At 35.4% G+C, this 22,080-nt stretch overlaps 3 protein-coding genes across 3 annotated transcripts in view; 2 read left to right on the top strand and 1 right to left on the bottom strand.

Annotated features, from left to right (window-relative positions):
- LOC137406945 (uncharacterized protein CXorf58-like) lies at positions 1-4,696 on the top strand. Its single transcript, XM_068093546.1, has 6 exons — positions 1-356; positions 997-1,240; positions 1,673-1,748; positions 2,435-2,571; positions 3,834-3,980; positions 4,496-4,696. The coding sequence occupies exons 1-6, from the start codon at positions 1-3 to the stop codon at positions 4,694-4,696; spliced, it is 1,161 nt and encodes a 386-aa protein (XP_067949647.1).
- A 3,057-nt stretch (positions 4,697-7,753) lies between these two features.
- Positions 7,754-15,935, top strand: LOC137406946 (uncharacterized). Its single transcript, XM_068093547.1, has 5 exons — positions 7,754-7,943; positions 9,518-9,666; positions 13,513-13,696; positions 14,387-14,466; positions 15,496-15,935. The coding sequence occupies exons 1-5, from the start codon at positions 7,754-7,756 to the stop codon at positions 15,646-15,648; spliced, it is 756 nt and encodes a 251-aa protein (XP_067949648.1). The 3' UTR covers positions 15,649-15,935.
- A 5,136-nt stretch (positions 15,936-21,071) lies between these two features.
- LOC137405836 (coiled-coil domain-containing protein 22 homolog) overlaps positions 21,072-22,080 on the bottom strand; it is a 32,956-nt gene continuing 31,947 nt past the window's right edge. The window contains exon 13 of the mRNA XM_068092253.1: positions 21,072-21,838. Coding sequence (XP_067948354.1) covers positions 21,728-21,838 — 111 coding nt within the window. The 3' untranslated portion in view covers positions 21,072-21,727. The remainder of the gene's footprint in view (positions 21,839-22,080) is intronic.

Here is a 22,080-nt window from a genome sequence, read left to right on the forward strand (position 1 = left end):
ATGCATGGCATGGAGCACAATGATACTAAATCAAAACGGATTAATGATGGAGGCATTTTACGAAACAAAAGCAAACCTGAATCTAGTCGACAGTCAGTCACTTTTCGAGAAGAACAACCTTTTGCTGATAATCAACAGAGCCATAATATGAACCCAGAAGACGTTAAAAGAGTGATAGCTGCAAGGATTATAGAGAGAGCCTGGCTATCTTATAGAGATAGGAAGATGTACAAATTGTTGAAACATGCAACCTGTGCAGCTGAGACCTCTCTTAGTTATGAAATACTTAGAAAAATCTCTCCTAAAGAGGCCAATCTTTTGAGAGATAAAGGAATGCCAGTGAAAGTTCGGTTCAGGTGTGTACAATTATCAGCTATAAAAATCTAAATGTTTATTGGTCGTTTGTTGGTTTTTTGTCCATGTGTCCGGTACGAATAGCGATAAAACCTCAAGATTGAAAAAATCGCTTTGCGCTGGACTTGAACTCAGAAACTCTGTTCTGCAAACAGGAAACAGACTATTTACCAAAGTATAGAATAATTGTGCACATACTTATTACATATGTCAAACTTTAATGACGGCTAAAATACTCGCACTTCACACTTCAGAAGGATGAACAGCATTGTATTTTAGAAGAAAAATATGTGCCCAGACTTTTCCAAAATGCATTAAATATATATATAGCATAGACTTAATTAAACTTATAGCATACAAAAAATAAACAAATTCCTTCATTTAAAAGTTAAAATGGTGAATGGTGTATATGTTGATTAAAAATAAATTTTCTACGCGAAAACTTTTTTATTACTCGCGCAACGCTGGGAATTCAACTAGTTGTATATAAATTGGGTTAGTAGAGAGTACTTTGAGCAATATAACTATTTTTGAAAAGCCTTTATGATTTTACGCTCGACTAACTTAACATTCAATGTTTTAGACTTCTTTTGACTATCAGCACTCATTCAACTCAGATAGTTAACGTTTTTCACCTTGTAGATTCGGTGGTGAAGAATTCCCACCAATGGTGTATTTCAAAATATTTTCTGACACTTCCATAACACGAGTAAAGTATATGAGTGGTAAAAAGGCGATTACACCAGCAAGCAAGGCGGCTGAAGAGGCTTGTGATTTAATGGGCAAAAGGAAATTTTTGCAAATAATGGTGCAAGATAATATGTGTCAAGCGCGCTACAAGGTCACTGATGAAATGGATGTGACAACTCTCAAGGACTATATGCAAGTAAGCAGCTGGTTTTCCAAATTCTGTTGATGAAATCAGAGTTTATGTATTTGTCCTACTGTTAGGAGGTTGTGTATCTACTTTTGTAAATCTGCTTTTGGTAGGAATTTTAAACATTAGTTCAGTTAAAGTCTCAATGCTTTGCATGATGCTGATCTTTTATAATAGCTTTTTCAGTTAATAAGAGCTTTTCTTTACAAGTTCACTTAATGTGACATCAGCACTGATTGCTGCGCTGATTTCTGCGCTGATTGCTGCGCTGAATGCTGCACTGATTGCTGCGCTGATTGCTGCGCTGATTGCTGCGCTGATTGCTGCGCTGATTGCTGCGCTGAATGCTGCGCTGATTGCTGCGCTGATTGCTGAGCTGATTGCTGCACTGATTGCTGCGCTGATGGTAGGGTAAAAACATAATCTCTCATCCTTTCGTAGTATCTGAGCCACATAGACGAGTTACCTGGCTACATGGGTGGAAAAGACAACTTTTGGCGCAAGCTGACCTTGGATGGTAAGCTTTGCATGGTTGTGTCTCTCATTTTTTCTTTTGTTTTACTAATCGGAGCTTTAAAATTTTCAACTTTTTTCAAGCATTTATTTGCTCCCACCTTTGTGCCATTTTATTAAGTTGTTTTGAACTTGAAGTTGTTCAAAGGTAAATTCATTGTAATCATCCCTAGTTCCATTGTTGTAGTTAGAAGGGGTTAGTGCCCTAGTTCTGTTGTTAGAGTTAGAAGTGGTTAGTGCCCTAGTTCTGTTGATAGAGTTAGCAGTGGTTAGTGCCCTAGTTCTGTTGTCAGAGTTATAAGTGGTTAGTGCCCTAGTTCTGTTATTAAAGTTAGCAGTGGTTAGTGCCCTAGTTCTGTTGTTAGAGTTAGCAGTGGTTAGTGCCCTAGTTTTGTTGTTAGAATTAGCAGTGGTTAGTGCCCTAGTTCTGTTGTTAGAGTTAGCAGTGGTTAGTGCCCTAGTTCTGTTGTTAGAGTTAGCAGTGGTTAGTGCCCTAGTTCTGTTGTTAGAGTTAGCAGTGGTTAGTGCCCTAGTTCTGTTGTTAGAGTTAGCAGTCAGCACACCAGTTCTGTTGTTAGAGTTAACAGTCAGCACACCAGTTCTGTTCTCATTGTTAGCAGTCAGCGCACTAGTTTTTCTGTAGTTTCGTTGTCGTAGTCAGGAGTTAGTGCTTTAGTTCTGTTGTTGCAGTGATACCGCGCCAGACAATATTTTATGACATTATGGATTTCCTCCACCACAAGAATTTGACTAAGAGGTTGCAAGAAGAGATGCCGCTACTCGCCAAATCACCTGTGAATGCTGATATTGAGTTTCGACACATCGAGGTACTTTTCTGCTTCTCACAACCTCACAACTTGGCAGCACATGTACCTCCAATTAATCATCATGATGGATCCTAAGAGCTTCTGGCTGCACTAACCTTCCAAAAAGCTTAAGATTCAAAATGTTGGAAAAATTAGTCGCTGTAGAATATATTATTTACCGGTAGTTTTACTTCAGGTGTCTACTTACAGGTGTCTACTTACAGGTGTCTACTTACAGGTGTCTACTTACAGGTGTCTACTTACAGGTGTCTACTTACAGGTGTCTACTTACCGGTGTCTACTTACAGGTGTCTACATTAGAAATACCATCACAAAATAAGCGTGTTTAATGTAAGCATATGCAAACTTCAGGGTTGAGGTATAAACACACTCCCAAAGTGTTCTTCGTTCCTACCAACTCATATTTACACTGTACCATATGCACATTACAGTTTTAATCCCAAGTTAGTTTCATCTAAATTTGATGATTGTCTTTTATTAACCGTTACAAATATGCATTTACAAATTATTGTATCGTACTACATACCATTATAACCCTTAGCTTGTAGACTTTCTGACTTGTAAACATAGTATATTATTTTTCTTTTAACATAATTTTAAGAGTTCACAATGATATTGGAGTGTGTGTGTGGGTATATGCTCGTGTGTAGCTGTGCTTGTGTGTAAGTGCCTGTGTGTAAGTGCCTGTGTGTAGCTCTGAGTGTGCGGGTGTCTAGCTATGCATGTAGGCGTGTGTGTGCTTGTGATAGTGGTGTTTGCCTTTGTGTAGTTGTGTGATGTGTGCGTGTGTAGTTGTGTGTGTGCGGGCGTGTGTGTGTGTGCGTGTGTAGTTGTGTGTGTGTGCGTGTGTAGTTGTGTGTGTGAGCGTGTGTGTGTGCGTGTGTGCGCGTGCGTGTGTGCGCGTGCGTGTGTGCGTGTGTGTAGTTCTGTCTTGGCCTATCTATAAGGCCTGTTTGTGCCTGTGCATAGTTGGTTGCCTGTGTGGCTGTATGCAAATGTGTTTGTGTGTGTGCCTGTGTTTGTGTGAGTCCCTGTGTTTGTGCGTGTGCCTGTGTTTGTGCATGTGCCTGTTATTATCTGTTAATAAAATTGTGCATCCTATTTTAATTTTGTCAGGTTAACATTTCGTTATGTGAATATTCTATAGTGCTTGAAAAGCATTAAAATATAAGTGAAAAACTTTTGGAGCAGCGAAACTAAATAAGTTAGCCAACTTAAGCAGCTAAAGCTTGTTATTTTATCTGCTTCTATTAACATTACAGACCATATCTAGGATGTCAACTCCTCCTGCTACTCAGCACTCACCAACTAAAGTTTCCATACCTTTAAAATCTGGCCGGAGGTCAAAACAAGCTAAACAAAGAGTTGAACAGATGAGAAAGATGTACGGCTTGCTGACTGATACAATGGTAAGCTTGACCTAGCCGATATCAAAAACCTGACATGAAAGTTTTTAGAAAACATTATGAGGAACAAAGAGCTACCTATAAAACTTGAGAAAGTTGTACAAAAATCGTTTTGAACCTCAGGGAATGTAGACAACAATGAAGCCTTAGTTCTGAAGCCTTAGTTCTGAAGCCTTAGTTCTGAAGCCTTAGTTCTGAAGCCTTAGTTTTTATCAAATCATAAGTTATAATTATTTTATTGTCAATATTTCCTTCTGATGGTTTAGCAACGTCTTTGAACTGCAGACTCCCACCCATAGACCTATTAACTATAAGTATAGTTAATAGGCCTATGCTCCTACCTAAAGCTTTTAGTTTTTTCACAGCAACTGCTGTGAATTGTCGTATCATATTTATAGAGCTAATTTAAAAAGATTTGTCTTAGATGGTCATATCATAAATCTGAATGCCTTTTTATTACACTTGGTTCAGTTGTCATATCATCAAAGTATTTTATTGAACCTGTTATGATTTGTCAGATCATACAAGTGACACTTGTCGCTATTCTCCTTGACCTTCACTTGGATTCTGTTTGTAAACTACAGGCGGTAGAGAGACAAGAAGAAGTGAGTGATGAGGAGGGATTAGGTGAAGAAGCAGATAAACTGTTTCAGTGGACACAAGAGCTCAGTTTTGATGAGCTAGACAGAATGACCGGCTCACGAACACTCCTCACTTGATGTTATCTTTTCTTTAGCTATTTCCTATTCATGGTGCTCTAAGTGACACTAATCACCAAGTGCCCCATCACTTATTTGTATACTATAGCCTTAACAGAAGCTGTCCGCTTTCCTTCAACATGTTTTATTTTTCTACGATGAGACAGTGTTTAGAGTAACCGTTCCTCACTACCAAATTCATCGAGAATCATTTCATTTACACTGGTTATTGCTATCTTATATAACCTTTAGAATAATTTTGGATTTTTGTCGTTCAATTGTCATATTATATAACATTTTGAAGTTCGTTCATGGCCTTGAATGACTGACTTATACAGTTGAGTCTGAAATAAATCACTGCATAGCGTTTGAAACATACCGCTTGATAGCATGCAGAACAAACCACATGATAGCATGCAGAATAAACCACATGATAGCATGCAGAACAAATCAACAATAAGTATCTGAAACAATTCAAGAGATAAAATATGAAGCTAATCAGGGGACATCGAGAGCACATTTGAAAGAACTGCAGATGTCCTCACAGGGTGTCCTCGCAGCGTGTCTCTGCATGTCCTCACATCATGTGTAGTAAAGAAAAGACAATAAAACATAGACACTTGGCGTCTTGTCAGCATTGCAGCTGTGTAACACTTTTGACCCGCATGACTCTGTGTCTTTGACTAACTCAAATTTTAAATTATCAAAATGTGGGAGACTACATTTCAGCCATACATTAGCAAAGCAAGGTGTGATTAATAACGCTGAAAACTGAAATTGTGAGAACATTTATAATAGCTCTTTCATCAGATATGCATTGTTACATATTTAAGTAATCCATTATGTAATACTACCATTTTAATATTTTCTGTTCCTTATTACAATGAGTACATGAGTCACTATTATCCATGGGAGTTTATATCGCGCATTAGGACATTCTTATTTCTGCATGGATCTACATCAACTTATCCGATCTCAGCTGATACTGTTCGTAATAGCATGTAAGTAAGTCAGGTCAGGTACCTTAAATAAGTCCAACTTCTACGAGTCGTAAGTAAATCAAGTCTACATCTACTAGTTATGCATACAAAGTCAAAGTCTACTAATCGCAAGTACAAGTAAGTAAGTCGTGTAAGTCAAGTACATGCAAGTCAAGTCAACCTGAGTAGGTCAAGTCAACCTATACTCGACAAGCATAAGTTTGGCCAATTACTAGTTATATATAAATCATGTAACCTTTTTTGTGACTTGTACAGTTTTATCACCTATTGGAGAAACACTTGCTTTCATCTCATTTGAGGTATGTAAATGATTAACATAAATATTTGCCTAAAAAGTTTTATTAGTTTTAATTTTCTCTGACGATTGTTATCACCAAAACTCATAAGTCCGATATTGGAAACATTTTGCTTAAAAATGGGGTTTTAAATAAAATTTATTCTCATTGGCATGAATTTGGTCAGAACACACAATGGCCATAGGTTGAACATGAAATTTTGGTTCAACTCATGTCAGCAGCCAAATATGTTTTCAAGTGTTGCCTAAATGCAGTTACTGCCTCGTCTGAGTTGGAATAATGATCTCATGCTTGCAAAATGACATATCAAGGCTTCGTACAAGTATTTAGGATTAGGTTGCTTATATATCAAGCGCAGGTGTACAATTCAAGCGTGTGTGTGCGTGTGTTTGCATGTGTGCGTGCATGCGTGTGTGCATGCATGAGTGGTTGTGCATGCATGTGTGTGTGTGTGTGTGCGTGTGACTGTGTGTGCACGTGCGTGCATGTGCATAAACGTTATGCACTTTTATAATTTTTACCGATTTCATCCAAACTTCAATCACATATATGCTCTCTGCCTCTTGCCAGGTCACTATAAATATTTGGTAACAAATATGTCTGGTTCCTGAGAAGGAGCCTTCAAACAGCCACCTGCAAACACCTGCAGGCATCTCATTGACAATGAAAGAAATTCCCGGCATCACCGGGCTTACTGCTAGTATAAAATGCATTTGTACATGTCTGTGTACATATCAAGGATCTGTGTACTTATCCAAAGGTCTGTGTACATATCAAAGGTCTGTGTACATATCAAAGGTCTGTGTACATATCAAAGGTCTGTGTACATATCAAAGGTCTGTGTACATATCAAAGGTCTGTGTACATATCAAAGGTCTGTGTACATATCAAAGGTCTGTGTACATATCAAAGGTCTGTGTACATATCAAAGGTCTGTGTACATATCAAAGGTCTGTGTACATATCAAAGGTCTGTGTACATATCTCAGGTCTGTGTACATATCAAGGATCTGTGTACTTATCCAAAGTCTGTGTACATATAAAAGATCTGTGTACATATCCAAAGTCTGTGTACATATAAATATCTGTATATATCTCAAACTTCAATGCTCTGTATATAGACTAAAATTGTGTACATATCAGATGTACCCACATTTCAAGGAATGGTAGATGTGCTGCTGGCATGTAAAGAAGTAGACCAATTTGGAAATTTCTAGAGCAGAGGCAAAGGTTCTTATCATTTCATCAAGTTAGTAAAAGAGTTATTTAGGAATTAGCTTGTAGTCCTTTGGCAATGTCTCACTGCACTATACAGCTTTAAACATTGTTTAGCTCGAAGTGGTGTGTTAGCTCACTCAAGGGCTGGCTACCTGTCGGTGCTTGACAAACAAGTGAGCTATCATAGAGAGGAAGTGAGTGAAAGTACAAGTGGTTGTCATAAAAAGAATATGTATGACGGTGATTCAATAAGTAAAGACTCTATTGACTTTATAAAATACTATTTACACTAAATAATACCACTTTGAGCACCATCCAACTACAGGTTTCGATTAGCTATGCAAGTGAAGGCAGCTCCTAAAAATCATTCTGTTTCTTGTAATCACATGACCTGTAATTACATGACCTGTAATCACACGACCTGTAATCACATGTCCTGTAATCACATGACCTGTAATCACATGACCTATAATCACATGACCTGTAACCACATGACCTGTAATCACATGACCTGTAATCACATGATCAAGATGGTATGTATAATATTAGTTTTAGTCACTAAACATGCTCAGTGGTCTTGTAGTTGCTGAACGTGTTCGGGGCACATGTCTGCAGACTTGTCTAAATGGAAGGTGTATAGAGAACACTTGCAACTGCTTTGAAGGGTACATTGGTACCGACTGCACTCAACAGCTGTGTGGAACGGATGGAAAGCTTTGTGAAGAGGGTCGACGCTGCTTTGACAATCTTCAATGTAAGTTATAATAACCACTAACATGGCATAGAAAAGTGCTTGGTGTAGCCTGTAACTTTTAATGTTACGTTGGCGCATCACACGCAACAAAGCAGACACTGCAAACACATCAAAGACTCAAATGAAACGCATAGATAACTTGCAAAAACCCTCATTCAACAAAAGGTTTATTGAATATTTGTAGATAAAGTATGGCTGGCATTGATCTGTTAGTCAATTCTTCTGTGTGTGTTACAAGCAGAGCTTGTCCAAACATTTTCTAATAGTTTTGTTAGGCTGCTAAATTCTAAACATTTTCTAAATCCAAACCATATCTTATCAAATATTTTTAAAACTACTTGATATCATATTTAAATGCAATTAAATATTGGCTATGGCTGGCTATAGCTTACACAATTGATTCAAAGTGAAGGATTCAAACTTAATCAATCACAACTGTACTAACACCAAATTGCGAAGCATTTGACCTGCACTGCACCCTGCACAGCATCATTGCAGTGCAGTAAGCAGTACTTTTGCAGTGCGTAATGACTTTCAATGCACAGTAGACATTTGCTGCGACTGCGCTCCTTCTGCAAGTTGCCCCCTGCGATCTATTGCACATTTGATTCTGTGACACATTAGATGAAACTCAGCACTTCACGCATATTGTGAATGTGCATCTTTTAAAACTTTAAAACTGCACGTTTACTGCGACTGTGTATTGGTATGGTGTTGATACTGTAGAGCGACTGACACTGCTGACTTCTCCAAATTTCTGTGCAGGATTGTGCAAAATAGTTAGATGCTATGTTTAGCAAGCTCAAGAACTCGGGCTTTAACTCTCATCTCATTTCAGAATAGAGAGTCAGGCGGTATCACCATTTCCTTCAATGCAATTGGGGTCCTTCTATGTATCTTCATTATCATTATATATTAAAACCATGACAGACTTTCATTTCAACCGTATGCGACATGCTAATTGTGATCAATATTTTTGGCCACTCACACTCAAGCTTGAGCAGCATTACCATCTTACAATTGTGTTGTGATTACAACCAAATCAACTCAATAGGTACTCCATTCTGTGATGAGTTTTGGCAGAAGTGTAGTGTGCGTGTATGTTCAGTGCGTACTAGCAACACTCACTGCATTCAGCACTTCACGCTGCGCTATGCAGTATGGGCCGCCGCTGTACCAATATCGCTTACTGCGCATTAGATAGAAGTTGTACTGCATGTATACCGCGTACTGCACAGTAGTATAAGTAGGTCCAAATACACTGTCTACTGTATCACTGTGACTTGTTCATTACTGCTACTGCACCGCTAATGCAATGACATATATACAGTCAAAAAGTTACGGTAACTGCAATGAATTTTATATTTGAAATCAGTGAGTAATTATTGATGCCAAACAGTGATTTTTTTTGTAATGGTCACAAACCTGACTATCACCTCCTATTGACTGGCTGTAGTTGGATAACCAAGTATGGATGGGTAAGGAATAGCAGTGAAATCATATTAAAGAACTAAAGGCAAAAATGTTTTCTACATTTCAACTAAATTAAAAAATAAATTATTGCTATGCTACAGGTTGTACTAACACACAGTGCTTCCCACCGCTGTCACCTGCTATAGCCAATGAAGATGCCAAGAAGGGACTTCCAACAGCAGCTGTGATAGGGATTGTGTGTATAGTATTGATTGCTGCAGCTGTTGGGGTTGCACTCGTTGTGGCCAAGGTAGAAAACAAAGGCATGCATTTGAGGAATTGAAGGATTTTATCAGCTTTATTAGCTATACTGACTAGCTGTACTCATATATAACAGTTATTAGCTACACTGTCTAGCTGTACTCATATATTACAGTTATTAGCTATACTGTTTAGGTGTACTCATATATTGCAGTTATTAACTATACTGTTTAGGTGTACTCATATATTACAGTTACTAACTATACTGTTTAGGTGTACTCTTATATTACAGTTATTAACTATACTGTTTAGGTGTACTCATATATTACAGTTTTTAGCTATACTGTTTAGGTGTACTCATATATTACAGTTGTTAACTATACTGTTTACGTGTACTGATATATGACAGTTATTAGCTATACTGTTTAGGTGTACTCATATATTACAGTTATTAACTATTGTGTCTAGATGTACTCATATATTACAGTTATTAACTATACTGTCTAGGTGTACTCATATATGACAGTTATTAACTATACTGTTTAGGTGTACTTGAATTTTACAGTTATTAGCTATACTGTCTAGGTGTACTCATATATGACAGTTATTAGCTATACTGTTTAGGTGTACACATATATGACAGTTATTAGCTATACTGCCTAGGTGTACTCATATATTACATTTATTAACTATACTGTCTAGGTGTACTCATATATTACAGTTGTTAACTATAATGTTTAGGTGTACTCATATATTACAGTTATTAGCTATACTGTCTGGGTCCCGGGTCTGCAACCTTTTCAACTCACAGATCTATTTGGACCACAGTTCTATTTTGATCTTTGAAAAGAATGCAGTGGCAATCGCAAAACCACTTTTTGAAAATTTTGAAAATTTAAAAAAAATTAAATACTACGTGAAATGTTTTTGTTTAGCTTTTAATGTTTCTATGCCATGTTTATATCATAAAACGAAAAAGTATGGCTTGTATAATGATTTAACTGCTGAGAAAACAAATCCACCCTTGTGCAAAGAACAATAAAATAGCTAACAGTAACTTGAACGCAACATAAAATTATTACGTTGCTGTTAAGGTTGCTTTCAAGAAAATTTGCAACTTCATGTTTCATTAGGTTCGTTTTTTCAAAAGGCCAAACTTAAATTTTAGCTGCAGCAAATGTGCTACATTTCTACGAGTGGCCACACAACTAGCCACACAACTAGCCACACAACTAGCATATGTAGCTGAATTTCCGGACTTGCGCCACTTCTTGAAATGATTTGTGCTCAAGTTAGCCTTAGGCATCAGTTAGCCTTAGGCATCAGTTAGATTTAGGCATCAGTTCTGAAACTGCCTTTTGTCTCTCATCTCCTTTTGGACATTCTTAAGCAAAGGCTGCATGTTTATTTGGAAGGTGTCTTACGACATTTGACCTTCTGTTGTTTGCAGATTTATCCTTACATATTAAGCAAATTGGTTAACCAGTCTCATCAGCAGTAAAAACAAACTGGTGAATCAGTCTCATCAGCAGTGAAAACAAACTGGTGAACCAGTCTCATCAGCAGTAAAAACAAACTGGTGAACCAGTCTCATCAGCAGTGAAAACAAACTGGTGAACCAGTCTCATCAGCAGTGAAAACAAACTGGTGAACCTGTCTCATCAGCAGTGAAAACAAACTGGTGAGCCTGTCTCATCAGCAGTAAAAACAAACTGGTTAACCAGTCTCATCAGCAGTGAAAACAAACTGGTGAACCTGTCTCATCAGCAGTGAAAACAAACTGGTGAACCAGTCTCATCAGCAGTGAAAACAAACTGGCGAACCTGTCTCATCAGCAGTGAAAACAAACTGGTGAACCTGTCTCATCAGCAGTGAAAACAAACTGGTGAACCTGTCTCATCAGCAGTAAAAACAAACTGGTTAACCAGTCTCATCAGCAGTGAAAACAAACTGGTGAACCTGTCTCATCAGCAGTGAAAACAAACTGGTGAACCAGTCTCATCAGCAGTGAAAACAAACTGGTGAACCAGTCTCATCAGCAGTAAAAACAAACTGGTGAACCAGTCTCATCAGCAGTGAAAACAAACTGGTGAACCTGTCTCATCAGCAGTGAAAACAAACTGGTGAACCTGTCTCATCAGCAGTGAAAACAAACTGGTGAACCTGTCTCATCAGCAGTGAAAACAAACTGGTGAACCTGTCTCATCAGCAGTAAAAACAAACTGGTTAACCAGTCTCATCAGCAGTGAAAACAAACTGGTGAACCAGTCTCATCAGCAGTGAAAACAAACTGGTGAACCAGTCTCATCAGCAGTGAAAACAAAGTGGTTAACCAGTCTCATCAGCAGTGGAAACAAACTGGTGAACCAGTCTCATCAGCAGTGAAAACAAACTTGGTGAACCAGTCTCATCAGCAGTGAAAACAAACTGGTGAACCAGTCTCATCAGCAGTGAAAACAAACTGGTGAACCAGTCTCATCAGCAGTGAAAACAAACTGGTGAACCAGTCTCATCAGCAGTAAAAACAAACTGGTGAACCAGTCTCATCAGCAGTGAAAACAAACTGGTGAACCAGTCTCATCAGCAGTGAAAACAAACTGGTGAACCAGTCTCATCAGGAGTGAAAACAAATTGGTTAACCAGTTTCATCAGCAGTGAAAATAAACTGGTGAACCAGTTTCATCAGCAGTGAAAACAAACTGGTGAACCAGTCTCATCAGTAGTGAAAACAAACTGGTGAACCAGTCTCATCAGCAGTGAAAACAAACTGGTGAACCAGTCTCATCAGTAGTGAAAACAAACTGGTGAACCAGTCTCATCATCAGTGAAAACAAATTGGTTAACCAGTTTCATCAGCAGTGAAAATAAACTGGTGAACCAGTTTCATCAGCAGTGAAAACAAACTGGTGAACCAGTCTCATCAGTAGTGAAAACAAACTGGTGAACCAGTCTCATCAGCAGTGAAAACAAACTGGTGAACCAGTCTCATCAGCAGTGAAAACAAACTGGTGAACCAGTCTCATCAGCAGTGAAAACAAACTGGTGAACCAGTCTCATCAGCAGTAAAAACAAACTGGTGAACCAGTCTCATCAGCAGTGAAAAAAAACTGGTGAACCAGTCTCATCAACAGTGAAAACAAACTGGTGAACCTGTCTCATCAGCAGTAAAAACAAACTGGTGAACCAGTCTCATCAGCAGTGAAAACAAACTGGTGAACCAGTCTCATCAGCAGTGAAAACAAACTGGTGAACCTGTCTCATCAGCTGTGAAAACAAACTGGTGAACCGGTCTCATCAGCAGTGAAAACAAACTGGTTAACCAGTCTCATCAGCAGTGAAAACAAACTGGTGAACCTGACTCATCAGCAGTGAAAGCAGACGAATCAGCTTGGGATTAAATGTTCTATTTTGTTTTGTCACTTTTCTTATCTTTGTATGGGCCATAGTTTGCCTACCCGGGGTAAAAAAACTTGAGTGTCATGCCGGCTGGGGTCATTTTGGCGGTTTTGTTGGCGCATTAATAATGACGACATGCGACAATGTTTGATTTATCACCATAATTGCAATTTTTTATATTATATTACAAAATCTAGTAATAAAACTTTTATATTTCTATGAATTACTTGACACTTGTTAAAAAAGGGAAAAAAATCTAAAGTCAGAGAGAACTGCAGTGAGGGGATAAAAAGCCACATGCGGCTCTGGAGCCGCGAGTTGCCGACTCCTGCTCTAGGTGTACTTAAACAAAATGCAAACTCGCAAAATCACAGACACATTATACACTAGGTGCAGTGATGTTGAGACAAGCGGGTGGCTAATATCTCTGTGCAGCTTTTTATGAATTAAAAAAAATCTGCTGATGGCATTGCTCACTAGAAACTATACTATGTTTTAGTATCGTGGACATCTGTTCAACCCGGCACCAGGTGGGACATCAGGTGCCAAGCATAGTCCTTCTCAGAAGTCAGATGGGATTAGGAGATTTCAACCGGCAGCAGATGTCTCAAGTGTAGACTATGTGACAGATGTTACCGGCCACTGGACTCGCACACCAAGCAACGCGGCCAATGAAGCAGAAGGTATAGAATTATTTCACCTTGTCTAGACAGCGACTTATCTGTAGCAAAACATGTTGTATAACTTTAGCAGAGTGGAGATTTATAGCGAGCCCTTTGTCTGACAAACTAGACTTTCCAACAAAACCTTTCAGTGATATTGAGCAAAGGAGTAATAAAGGGTGTAGGCGACTCAGTAAGAGACAAGAGTACAATTAGATATGTTATATAAAGATATTAGATGTTTACTGCTTAAGTTACTCTAGGTAATATTAGTAGAGTTCAGGAGTTTGGTACGAAGAGAAAAAGAGTAACTCGTCTAGTAGAGGGGGAAAACGGGTTACATAGCACTTAGGCGAGGTGAGGTCACATGCTATCAAAGAGAAAGTGCATGATAACATATGAGTTGTGCAAAGGATTATATATGATACCATATGAGTTGTGCAAGTGATTATATATGATAGCATATAAGTTGCAGAAGGATCAGATATGATACCATATGAGTTGTAGAAGGGATTATATATGATAGCATATAAGTTGTAGAAGGAATTATACAGTATATGATAACATATGAGTTGTAAAAGGATTATATGTATATGATAACATCTGCGTTGTGTAAAGGACTGTGTACGATAGCATATGAGTTGTAAAAGAATTATATATGATAGCGTGTGAGTTGCAAAAAGAAATACTTAAGATAGCGTATATCTGTAGGTGTACAACTACCATACAAGGCACCAAGCGCAATCTCTAACGACAAGACTTTGGCTTGGGAAGAATCGGATCGTAAATTGGTGAGCAACTGTAGCATCAGTTCTTGGCAACTCCAGAAATAATGGCTGCATATTTTCAAGCTTTTTTTAGTCATGATAAACAATTGTATAGACATTTTTTGCTAACCACGAAATAGAAATGCCATGTAACGACATCAAACATAATGTAGTTGCTCCTAGCCTAAAAAGTTGGCTTGACAGTTTTCTTGAGCATTGTGAGAACAGGCCCCTGTACGTTTCCTGTCAGTCTCACGTAGGTTATTTAAAGAATACTTAAGCTATAACATTACTTATTATATAAATTAACTCTTCATCATCAATTATTAAAATGGAATGATATTTATAACACTCTAATGATCAGTACAGGTAATTCCTTGAATTGAGCTCGCTGTGAATAAAGTAACTAAGCTACCCAAAGAGTTATTTGCTCTTTCATTGTAGAAATGCGACTAATTTTATGTACAATATGTAGGAATGTACAGACAAGTAGTTCTATTTACATATCATTCACTGACTTGCCACTTGGATTACTTAACAATAAGTCAATTGAATTTCTTTTGAAATACGTCGTCGCCCGACAAATATTAAAGGCGTATAGTTAAGATTATCGGTCAATTTGCAAGCCATAGTCCGACAATTTCACCACGAGCTTGACAACACAAATAACTGTGAAAAAACTTTTGCTGACTTAGAGAGCTTAGAACTTGATAAAAAAGATTAAGATAATGGTGTCGCCACATTTTTGATGGTTGCTCTTTGATAGTTGCAAAGTTAAGGCTGTTATCCTTGGTAACACGCTTTTACACTTTCATGTCTCTCTCTCTAAAATTACCCAACATTACTGTGCCATTCTACTCATATACTTCCAGAAAATTTAAGTAGAAACGAAGAGCGTAGCTACATATCGTGGTAGTAGCAGTACATATCGTGGTACTAGCGGTACATATCGTGGTAGTAGCCGTACATATCGTGGTAGTAGCCATAAATATCATGGTCGCAGCCGAAGATTTGCAGAAACGTCATTACTAAACTAGAGCATTACTCTTTTAGGCACCAAATCAACCGGAAGAGAGCAAGTCTAGAGTCTCCGCTCAGTTGGATGCAAAACCACCCGTTGCAGCAACACCTGCGTCACCTAAGACTGACCTTGAACCAGCAAAGCCACAAGGAAGAAGAAAGTCAGCACCAAAAAAAAAAAAATAACTTGCTTTGCACAATACCATAAATTTGCATTATATTTACTGTATATAGTCACCTAGAAGCACATACACAGTACAAATGAGACTGTTGAGACTGATACAGTACTTCATTCAACTCTGAATAAGCGACAATTGTCTGCCTTCCGTCGCCATGTAAATAGGAAAACAATACAACATATAATTAAGCAAGTTTACCTTGAGTCTTTGCATTATAATTGTATTGCTATAGAGTTAATCACCAACACTGACAATATTATATTTGTATTGCTATAGAGTTAATCACTAACACTGACAATATTATATTTGTATTGCTTTAGAGTTAATCACCAACACTGACAATATTATATTTGTATTGCTATAGAGTTAATCACCAACACTGACAATACCATATTTGTAATGCTATAGAGTTAATCACCAACACTGACAATATTATATTTGTATTGCTATAGAGTTAATCACTAACACTGACAATATTATATTTGTATTGCTATAGAGTTAATCACCAACACTGACAATATTATATTTGTTTTTCTTTAGAGTTAATCACTAACACTGACAATATTATATTTGTATTGCTTTAGAGTTAATCACCAACACTGACAATATTATATTTGTATTGCTATAGAGTTAATCACCAACACTGACAATATTATATTTGTATTGCTATAGAGTTAATCACCAACACTGACAATATTATATTTGTTTTTCTTTAGAGTTAATCACTAACACTGACAATATTATATTTGTATTGCTATAGAGTTAATCACCAACACTGACAATACTATATGTTTTTGATAAAGAGTTAATCACCAACACTGACAATATTATATTTGTTTTTCTTTAGAGTTAATCACTAACACTGACAATATTATATTTGTATTGCTATAGAGTTAATCACCAACACTGACAATACTATGTTTTTGATAAAGAGTTAATCGCTAACACTGACAATATTAAATTTGTATGGCTATAGAGTTAATCACCAACACTGACAATATTATATTTGTTTTGCTATAGAGTTAATCACCAACACTGACAATATTATATTTGTATTGCTACAGAGTTAATCACCAACACTGACAATATTATATTTGTATTGCTATAGAGTTAATCACTAACACTGACAATATTATATTTGTATTGCTATAGAGTTAGTCACCAACACTGACAATATTAAATTTGTATTGCTATAGAGTTAATCACCAACACTGACAATATTATATTTGTATTGCTATAGAGTTAATCACCAACACTGACAATATTATATTTGTTTTGCTATAGAGTTAATCACCAACACTGACAATATTATATTTGTTTTTCTTTAGAGTTAATCACTAACACTGACAATATTATATTTGTATTGCTATAGAGTTAATCACCAACACTGACAATACTATATGTTTTTGATAAAGAGTTAATCACCAACACTGACAATACTATGTTTTTGATAAAGAGTTAATCGCTAACACTGACAATATTAAATTTGTATTGCTATAGAGTTAATCACCAACACTGACAATATTATATTTGTATTGCTATAGAGTTAATCACCAACACTGACAATATTATATTTGTATTGCTATAGAGTTAATCACCAACACTGACAATATTATATTTGTATTGCTATAGAGTTAATCACCAACACTGACAATATTATATTTGTTTTGCTATAGAGTTAATCACCAACACTGACAATATTATATTTGTATTGCTACAGAGTTAATCACCAACACTGACAATATTATATTTGTATTGCTATAGAGTTAATCACCAACACTGACAATATTATATTTGTATTGCTATAGAGTTAATCACTAACACTGACAATATTATATTTGTATTGCTATAGAATTAATCACTAACACTGACAATATTATATTTGTATTGCCATAGAGTTAATCGCCAACACTGACAATACTATATGTTTTTGATAAAGAGTTAATCGCTAACACTGACAATATTAAATTTGTATTGCTATAGAGTTAATCACCAACACTGACAATAATATACTTGTAATGCTATAGAGTTAATCACTAACACTGACAATATTATATTTGTATTGCTATAGAGTTAGTCACCAACACTGACAATATTAAATTTGTATTGCTATAGAGTTAATCACCAACACTGACAATATTATATTTGTATTGCTATAGAGTTAATCACCAACACTGACAATATTATATTTGTTTTGCTATAGAGTTAATCACCAACACTGACAATATTATATTTGTATTGCTATAGAGTTAATCACCAACACTGACAATATTATATTTGTTTTTCTTTAGAGTTAATCACTAACACTGACAATATTATATTTGTATTGCTATAGAGTTAATCACCAACACTGACAATATTATATTTGTATTGCTATAGAGTTAATCACCAACACTGACAATATTATATTTGTTTTTCTTTAGAGTTAATCACCAACACTGACAATATTATATTTGTATTGCTATAGAGTTAATCACCAACACTGACAATATTATATTTGTTTTTCTTTAGAGTTAATCACTAACACTGACAATATTATATTTGTATTGCTATAGAGTTAATCACCAACACTGACAATACTATATGTTTTTGATAAAGAGTTAATCGCTAACACTGACAATATTAAATTTGTATTGCTATAGAGTTAATCACCAACACTGACAATAATATACTTGTAATGCTATAGAGTTAATCACTAACACTGACAATATTATATTTGTATTGCTATAGAGTTAGTCACCAACACTGACAATATTAAATTTGTATTGCTATAGAGTTAATCACCAACACTGACAATATTATATTTGTATTGCTATAGAGTTAATCACCAACACTGACAATATTATATTTGTATTGCTATAGAGTTAATCACCAACACTGACAATATTATATTTGTATTGCTATAGAGTTAATCACCAACACTGACAATATTATATTTGTTTTTCTTTAGAGTTAATCACCAACACTGACAATATTATATTTGTATTGCTATAGAGTTAATCACCAACACTGACAATATTATATTTGTTTTTCTTTAGAGTTAATCACTAACACTGACAATATTATATTTGTATTGCTATAGAGTTAATCACCAACACTGACAATATTAAATTTGTATTGCTATAGAGTTAATCACCAACACTGACAATATTATATTTGTTTTGCTATAGAGTTAATCACCAACACTGACAATATTATATTTGTATTGCTACAGAGTTAATCACCAACACTGACAATATTATATTTGTATTGCTATAGAGTTAATCACTAACACTGACAATATTATATTTGTATTGCTATAGAGTTAGTCACCAACACTGACAATATTAAATTTGTATTGCTATAGAGTTAATCACCAACACTGACAATATTATATTTGTATTGCTATAGAGTTAATCACCAACACTGACAATATTATATTTATTTTGCTATAGAGTTAATCACCAACACTGACAATATTATATTTGTATTGCTATAGAGTTAATCACCAACACTGACAAGATTATATTTGTATTGCTTTAGAGTTAATCACTAACACTGACAATATTATATTTGTATTGCTATAGAGTTAATCACCAACACTGACAATATTATATTTGTATTGCTATAGAGTTAATCACCAACACTGACAATATTATATTTGTATTGCTACAGAGTTAATCACCAACACTGACAATATTATATTTGTATTGCTATAGAGTTAATCACTAACACTGACAATATTATATTTGTATTGCTACAGAGTTAATCACCAACACTGACAATACCATATTTGTAATGCTATAGAGTTAATCACCAACACTGACAATATTATATTTGTATTGCTATAGAGTTAATCACTAACACTGACAATATTATATTTGTATTGCTACAGAGTTAATCACCAACACTGACAATATTATATTTGTATTGCTATAGAGTTAATCACCAACACTGACAATATTATATTTGTATTGCTACAGAGTTAATCACCAACACTGACAATATTATATTTGTATTGCTATAGAGTTAATCACCAACACTGACAATATTATATTTATATTGCTATAGAGTTAATCACCAACACTGACAAGATTATATTTGTATTGCTACAGAGTTAATCACCAACACTGACAATATTATATTTGTATTGCTATAGAGTTAATCACCAACACTGACAATATTATATTTGTATTGCTACAGAGTTAATCACCAACACTGACAATATTATATTTGTATTGCTATAGAGTTAATCACCAACACTGACAAGATTATATTTGTATTGCTTTAGAGTTAATCACTAACACTGACAATATTATATTTGTATTGCTATAGAGTTAATCACCAACACTGACAATATTATATTTGTATTGCTACAGAGTTAATCACCAACACTGACAATATTATATTTGTATTGCTATAGAGTTAATCACCAACACTGACAATATTATATTTGTATTGCTATAGAGTTAATCACCAACACTGACAAGATTATATTTGTATTGCTTTAGAGTTAATCACTAACACTGACAATATTATATTTGTATTGCTATAGAGTTAATCACTAACACTGACAATATTATATTTGTATTGCTACAGAGTTAATCACCAACACTGACAATATTATATTTGTATTGCTATAGAGTTAATCACCAACACTGACAATATTATATTTGTATTGCTATAGAGTTAATCACTAACACTGACAATATTATATTTGTATTGCTACAGAGTTAATCACCAACACTGACAATATTATATTTGTATTGCTATAGAGTTAATCACTAACACTGACAATATTATATTTGTATTGCTATAGAGTTAATCACCAACACTGACAATATTATATTTGTTTTGCTATAGAGTTAATCACCAACACTGACAATATTATATTTGTTTTGCTATAGAGTTAATCACCAACACTGACAATATTATATTTGTATTGCTACAGAGTTAATCACCAACACTGACAATATTATATTTGTATTGCTATAGAGTTAATCACTAACACTGACAATATTATATTTGTATTGCTATAGAGTTAGTCACCAACACTGACAATATTAAATTTGTATTGCTATAGAGTTAATCACCAACACTGACAATATTATATTTGTATTGCTATAGAGTTAATCACCAACACTGACAATATTATATTTATTTTGCTATAGAGTTAATCACCAACACTGACAATATTATATTTGTATTGCTATAGAGTTAATCACCAACACTGACAATATTATATTTGTATTGCTATAGAGTTAATCACCAACACTGACAATATTATATTTGTATTGCTATAGAGTTAATCACCAACACTGACAATATTATATTTGTATTGCTATAGAGTTAATCACTAACACTGACAATATTATATTTGTATTGCTATAGAATTAATCACCAACACTGACAATATTATATTTGTATTGCTATAGAGTTAATCACCAACACTGACAATATTATATTTGTATTGCTATAGAGTTAATCACCAACACTGACAAGATTATATTTGTATTGCCATAGAGTTAATCGCCAACACTGACAATACTATATGTTTTTGATAAAGAGTTAATCGCTAACACTGACAATATTAAATTTGTATTGCTATAGAGTTAATCACCAACACTGACAATAATATATTTGTATTGCTATAGAGTTAATCACCAACACTGACAATTTTATCTTTGTATTGCCATAGAGTTAATCACCAACACTGACAGATTATTCAGTACTTGCACTGTAATAAGACATAAAGTAAGTCTAGCACCAGATTGCATTAAAATAAGATTACATGTTAAGCTTTCAATGAATCCATCAAGTTGCCCAGGCTATTGTAAAACTACATTACGCATTCTTTTGGCACAAAATTTGCGACCTGGTGCAATTAAAATATGACCATGAAATAATACTACAACTTATAGATCTACCATCGTAACTATAGAGCTACCATCGTAACTATAGAGCTACCATCGTAACTATAGAGCTACCATCGTAACTATAGAGCTATCATCGTAACTATAGAGCTACCATCGTAACTATAGAGCTACCATCGTAACTATAGAGCTAACATCGTAACTATAGTGCCACAAACTCTATAGGACTGCCTTCTACTCTCTCAATTTGGACATAAGCAGCTGATTCTCTCTCTTCATCTGTTTGTAGTCATCTATAATCTTATCCAGTGTACTTGAGACCTCATTGCGAGACTCTTGGGCAATCTACAAATTAATGAAAAATGGTAGATTTTTAATCAGCAAAACATTTGAAATGTGAGACTGTAGAGTGCAGGGTTCTCCCCAGCTGGGGCAGTTGGGCTGACCTTAACCGTTTTTGCCCACCCCACTTAGGTACCCCTTCAAAGACTGAGCGTAAACAGCAACGAATATGCTTTAATGATGATTTTATTCATTCGTGCTGAAAATCAGTTGCCTTAATGAAAAGTTCTAAACTATTTAAAGGA

The sequence above is a fragment of the Watersipora subatra genome, chromosome 10 (genome assembly GCF_963576615.1).
Source record: "Watersipora subatra chromosome 10, tzWatSuba1.1, whole genome shotgun sequence".
NCBI lineage: Eukaryota > Metazoa > Bryozoa > Gymnolaemata > Cheilostomatida > Watersiporidae > Watersipora > Watersipora subatra.